The sequence below is a fragment of the Coregonus lavaretus genome (genome assembly GCF_964263955.1).
Source record: "Coregonus lavaretus genome assembly, chromosome: 21".
In the NCBI taxonomy this organism is placed as follows: domain Eukaryota; kingdom Metazoa; phylum Chordata; class Actinopteri; order Salmoniformes; family Salmonidae; genus Coregonus; species Coregonus lavaretus.
Genome location: NC_140008.1, coordinates 15,874,168 through 15,880,977, shown reverse-complemented (window position 1 = coordinate 15,880,977; position 6,810 = coordinate 15,874,168). Strand labels below are relative to the sequence as shown.

Sequence of the window (6,810 nt, the reverse complement as noted above, 5' to 3'; positions counted from 1 at the left end):
AAGATAGATGGACCACAGTGACCAAGGCTTCTGGCATTCAAAAGGAGCAGTGGTGTGCTTTCAGAGAATTGTGTCGCATTCATGTAACCAGAGCTACTTTGTTGTCTTAACCACACGTTTCCATGTAGCCTACCTGTCTAAAAATGTATATATACCGTACCAGTCAAAGAAAAATACTTGAGGCTTTTACAGGAAATCAACACACTCATGCACATACACATCACTCAGTTAATATTTTCTGTTTGGAAGAGTATGTGTGTTTATTAATCATTTAGTTGACTGATTTAAGTCCAGTGACTTTCTTGATCCAGGGGAGATAGGTTGATATGTTGGTGTAGACATTGGGTGCTCTCGACTGGTTGCAGTAGTCTGCATCGTTGAAGGACACAACTCCCACTGCTGTCCCTCCACACACCAGAGGACCACCTGAATCTCCCTGAAATGAATGGTTGAAACAAAGACGTGAAGAAACAGTTACTCTACATTTGAAAAACAAGTATTTTTTTTATATATATATATATATACACTACATGGCCAAAGGTGAGTGGACACCTCATTCCGATATCATGGGCATTAATATGGAGTTGGTCCCCCCTTTGCTGCTACAACAGCCTCCACTCTTCTGGGAAGGTTTTCCACTAGATGTTGGAACATTGCTGTTTGTGGTCCTCTAGCTCAGCTGGTAGAGCACGGCGCTTGTAACGCCAAGGTAGTGGGTTCGATCCCACTAAACACAAAAAAAATTATGCACGCATGACTGTAAGTCGCTTTGGATAAAAGCGTCTGCTAAATGGCATATTATTAATATTATTATTGCTGCCGGGACTTGCTTCCATTCAGCCACGAGCATTAGTGAGGTCCGGCACTGATGTTGGGCGATTAAACCTGGCTCGCAGTCGGCGTTCCAATACATCCCAAAGTTGTTCGATTGGGTTGAGGACAGGGCTCTTGATTTTATACACCTGTCAGCAACGGGTGTGGCTGAAATAGTCAAATCCACTAATTTGAAGGGGTGTCCACATATTTTGGTCATGTAGTGTATATATGCATACACTGAGTGTACAAAACATTAAGAACACCTTCCATGACATAGACTGACCAGGTGAATCCAGGTGAAAGCTATGATCCCTTATTGATGTCACCTGTTAAATCCACTTCAATCAGGGGAGAAGACAGGTTAAAGAAGGATTTTTAAGCCTTGAGACAATTGAGACATGGATTGTGTATGTGTGCCATTCAGAGGGTGAATGGGCAAGACAAAAGATTTAAGTGCCTTTGAAAGAGATATGGTAGTAGGTGCCAGGCGCACCAATTTGAGTGTGTCAAGAACTGCAACGCTGCTGGGTTTTTCACGCTCAACAGTTTCCCATGTGCATCAACAATGGTCCACTACCCAAAGGATATCCAGCCAACTTGACACAACTGTGGGAAGCATTGGAGTCAACATGGCCCAGCATCCCTGTGGAATGCTTTCAACACCTTGTAGAGTCCATGCCCCGACGAATTGAGGCTGTTTTGAGGGCAGAAGGTGTTCCTAATGTTTTGAACACTCAGTGTATATATTTATATCATATAATATACCTGTATATTACTTTTATTAATAATTTCAGAATTAACTATACTTTATAACCGTACCTGACAAATGCCTTTCTCATCAGCAGTACCACCGGCACATATCATAGAAGTGGGTATGGCTCTTCCCCAAGTTCTCTGGCAGTCACCTCTGTCTACAACAGTGACATTCACATCCAATAGGTCTGCGCTTGCAAAGCCATTTGTTTCAGTGGCTCCCCATCCTGCCACATTACAGATGGACCCAGCCTTGATGTGCAGGTCCTTCTTAGGGACCGGGATCGGCTTCACAGAACTCCGCCTTGGGGTGGGTGTCTTGAGCTGCATTTAGAGTACAGGATTGCAGTTAGAGTCCCATGTGTTGTGTGTCAGGTCGGGTACTGTGACAGAAAGAAATAAAGAATATCCCTGCAAATGGACCAATAAAGCAAGTACTGTAGATTCCCAAATGAACTATAAATTAAATGGGTTAAGTATTTGTATGCTACACAATTCCCTTCTGGGAAGGTAATCATACAACATCATATACATCACACCTGATTTGAATAGGTTTTATAACAAACTCTAGTTACCCCCTACACACACTTCATTACTTCCCCTCTCATTTACCTCCAACAGCATGATGTCATTCTTGTCCGTTTTGGCATCGTAACCATTGATGTAATAACTTTTCACACCAATCCTGTGAGCTGAATGTTCCCACGTTTTAATGTTATGAACACCAACCACAACCGTCAGCTGCACACCACTATGAGGACAAAGTAACAATTACTGAATGGCAATAGTTCACTGAAAATATAGATTGTGATTTTCCACTAACTTGGAGGATATCACTGGAGCTATTGTACTTCCTTTCCTCTATAAGCTTTGACTTACTTCCATATAGCACACCCCTATGAAGAGGAAACAACACACTACTCACTGAGCATCTAAGCACACAGAACATTCTACAGCAAGGGAGTCCAATCTGGCACGTGGAGTGGTTAGTGTAAAAATATTTATAGAAAATACAATAATATGAATAATGCTTTTTTTTTAATGGGGGGGGAACAAACTTTAAAATGACTAAAACCTAATTTAATTTAATAATCACCCAAATTAAAGCTAGACAGTCAGGGAGTATCGGAAACTGTGTTTTGCAATTTTTTGCACATTTTGACGGCGAAGGAAATATAACACATTTACTGTGCGGACCTCCGGACCTCATTGTAGACTGAATGTGGCCCCGGGGCAAAATTTGTCTGACACCCCTGTTATAAAGCAAATCTGCACGTATGACTTCTTGGTGTGAGTAGTTAAAGTTGTAGAATTCATTTTCTCACTCAAATAGTTCAATAGGATAAGAGTAAAACACAATTACCATGTGTAGCAGTGAGCGGCCGTCATGACAAAATTATCTGACACAAGGAACCCTCCACAGATATGTTCCTCCTTTCCCGTTTCCTTGTTCCTCTCCTGCACAGAGACCATGTAGTGTTTAGAGTTGCTTTTGGTCTTTTCTCCATTCACAATGCCAGAGTCCTGGTGGGCTGGTAGAGACAGAGAGATACCCCCAATGAAACCCAAATAAACAACAGTGGTCTTTAATCTACTAGAATTCAAAGACTATAATTTGTGATCATCTTGTGAGTTGTTATGCTCTTGCCATACAACAAAATCAGTGTCACTTTGCAGTTTTCTGCAGTCCATGATTAGAGGGTCAAATGTCATCCTCTGGTAACTGCCAGAGTGAGTGGAAGTGTGAGTGGACATGTGATAGGTTGAAGTGATAGGTAAAGTTTGGTCTTACCTGTGAGCCCTTGAGTGGGCAGGAGAGTGAACAGCAGGAGCAGAAGAGATGTGGCAGCCATATTGTCAGAGTGTGTCTTCTTCTCAGACTGTCCTCAAAAGTCCTGAGCATCTTTATAAACCCCTCCCAGCACATGTACCCACACAGGGTTCTAGCTATGAATGTGTGAACCATGCATATCATTCATTCACACACCACATTCACACCGCATATAAGTCACCACATTGTGGTTAATCACATTTTACTAGAATAGTAGGACACTGACAAGCAGACGTGGTGGTCTTACATTGGTAAACCCACACTCTGTTTTTCCCAATCTGTGAGAAATAGGCCTAAAGGGGCAATCTGCTGTTGCTACATCAATTTTTGGACTCATAAATGAATGATATGTACCAATTGATTCTTGAATAATATAACTTATAATTGCATCATGAGCTGAGCTCAACTGTCAAACCCCCCCCCCCATCAGAACCCAAAATATTAGATTGTTTTCCCCCAATGTTTTTAAACAAAGTAAATGTAAATAAACACTGTATAGCCTCAAAACATGGTTAAAACTATAATTTTGATATCATGGATGCTCCATAGCCCTGTCTATGAATTTGAGAGTGGTTACATTTCTCCAGCTCCATCGCTCAGCTTTTTACCAAAACGGGGGCGCTTTGTTATTGTTTCAACTGCTGATTGCTGCTTTAAGAGATTAATCCTTCCATTCCAAGTCCTAGTGATATGCACAGAGCTCAAGTTAGGATTCAGCTCTTATAGATTTAAACCTTTAAGAGTAAATCAAGTACTGCAGTATCTCCAGTGGAGGGGGAAAGAGAGTCAGAACTATACGAGCTGCCACAGAAACGAGCCCAAATAAATGCTTCACAGAGTTCAAGTAACAGACCCATCTTAACATCAACTGTTCAGAGGAGACTGTGTGAATCCGGCCTTCATGGTCGAATTGCTGCAAATAAATCACTACTAAAGGACACCAATAAGAAGAAGAGACTTCCTTGGGCCAAGAAACACGAGCAATGGACATTAGACCGATGGAAATGTGTCCTTTGGTCTGGAGTCCAAATGTTAGATTTTTTTGTTCCAACCGCTGTGTCTTTGTGAGATGCGTTGTGGGTGAACGGATGATCTCCGCATGTGTATTTCCCACGTTAAAACATGGAGGAGGAGGTGTTGTGGTGTGGGGGTGCTTTGCTGGTGACACTGTCTGTGATTTATTTAGAATTCAAGGCACACTTAACCAGCATGGCTACCACAGCATTCTGCAGCGATATGCCATCCCATCTGGTTTTGGCTTAGTGGGACTATCATTTGTTTTTCAACAGGACAATGACCCAACCCTCCAGGCTGTGTAAGGGCTATTTGACCAAGAAGGAGTGATGGAGTGGTGCATCAGATGACCTGGCCTCCACAATCCCCCGACCTCAACCAAATTGAGATGGTTTGGGATGAGTCGGACCGCAGAGTGAAGGAAAAGCAGCCAACAAGTGCTCAGCATATGTGGGAACTCCTTCAAGACTGTTGGAAAAGCATTCCAGGTGAAGCTGGTTGAGAGAATGCCAAGAGTGTGCAAAGCTGTCATCAAGGCAAAAGGTGACTAATTGAAGAATCTAAAATATAAAACAGTTTTTTTGGTTACTACATGATTCCATATGTGTTGTCCATATTTTGATGTCTTCACTATTATTCTACAATTTTAGAAAATAGTAAAAATTAAGAAAAACCCTTGAATGAGTAGGTGTTCTAAAACTTTTGACCGGTAGTGTAATCCAAAAAGTAAAATGAAATAAATTAAGAAATATCAGAACGAGCAATGTCAGAATGTCCAGAATATCAATGGTGTGTATAACAGTATGGACAGTACATTAATAGAAAAGCTGTGTACAGCAGTAGTTATAATAATAATAATAATAATAATATGCCATTTAGCAGACGCTTTTATCCAAAGCGACTTACAGTCATGTGCGCATACATTTTTACGTATGGGTGGTCCCGGGGATCGAACCCACTACCCTGGCGTTACAAGCGCCATGCTCTACCAATTGAGCTACAGAGGACCACGAGTTACAGTGCATTCGGAAAGTACTCAGACCCCTTCCTTTTTTCCACATTTTGTTACATTACAGCCTTATTGTAAAATGGATTAAAAATAAATCCTCATCAATCTACACACAATATCCCATAATGACAAAGTAAAAACAGAAATACATTATTTACATAAGTATTCAGACCCTTTGCTATGAGACTCGAAATTGAGCTCAAGTGCATCCTGTTCCCATTGATCATCCTTGAGATGTTTCTACAACTTGATTGGAGTCTACCTGTGGTAAATGCAATTGATTAGACATGATTTGGAAAGGCACACGCCTGTCTTTGTAAGGTCCCACAGTTGACAGTGCATGTCAGAGCAAAAACAAGCCATGAGGTCGTAGGAATTGTCCGTAGAGCTCCGAGACAGGATTGTGTCGAGGCACAGATCTGGGGAAGGGTACCAAAACATTTCTGCAGCATTGAAGGTCCCCAAGAACACCGTGGCCTCCATCATTCCTAAATGGAAAAAGTTTGGAACCACCAAGACTCTTCCTAGAGCTGACCGCCCGGACAAACTGAGCAATCGGGGAAGAAGGGCCTTGGTCAGGGAGGAGGCCAAGAACCCGATGGTCACCCTGACAGAGCTCCAGAGCTCCTCTGTGGAGATGGGAGAAACTTCCAGAAGGACATCCAACTCTGCAGCACTCCACCAATCAGGCCTTTATGGTAGAGTGGCCAGACGGAAGCCACTCCTCAGTAAAAGGCACATGACAGTCTGCTTGGAGTTTGCCAAAAGGCACGTAAAGGACTCTCAGACCATGGGACAGAACATTCTCTGGTCTGGTGAAACCAAGATTGAACTCTTTGGTCTGAATGCCAAGCGTCACATTTGGAGGAAACCTGGCACCATCCCTACGGTGAAGCATGGTGGTGGCAGCATCATGCTGTGGGGATGTTTTTCAGCGGCAGGAACTGGGAGACTAGTCAGGATCGAGGGAAAGATGAACAGAGCAAAGTACAGAGAGATCCTTGATGAAAACCTGCTCCAGACTGGGGAGAAAGTACACCTTCCAACAGGACAACGACCCTAAGCACACAGCCAAGACAACACAGGAGTGGCTTCGGGACAATTCTCTGAATGTCCTTGAGTGGCCCAGCCAGAGCCCGGACTTGAACCCGATCTAACGTCTCTGGAGAGACCTGAAAATAGCTGTGCAGTGACGCTCCCCATCCAACCTGACAGAGGTTGAGAGGATCTGCAGAGAAGAATGGGAGAAACTCCCCAAATACAGGTGTGCCAAGCTTGTAGCGTCATACCCAAGAAGACTTGAGGCTGTAATGGCTGCCAAAGGTGCTTCAACAAAGTATTTTTTTATTTTTTTATTTCACCTTTATTTAACCAGGTAAGCCAGTTG

The 6,810-nt window shown here is 42.8% G+C and overlaps 1 protein-coding gene across 1 annotated transcript; it reads right to left on the bottom strand.

Annotated features, from left to right (window-relative positions):
• Positions 1 to 271: 271 nt before the first annotated feature.
• On the bottom strand, positions 272 to 3,422 carry LOC311148778 (granzyme B-like; the record flags this gene model as incomplete). The annotated part of the gene is made up of 5 exons (XM_084185739.1): positions 272 to 436; positions 1,636 to 1,893; positions 2,182 to 2,320; positions 2,933 to 3,101; positions 3,362 to 3,422. 5 exons carry the CDS (start codon positions 3,420 to 3,422, stop codon positions 272 to 274), a joined length of 792 nt encoding a protein of 263 aa, XP_084041865.1.
• Between the last annotated feature and the right edge of the window lie 3,388 nt (positions 3,423 to 6,810).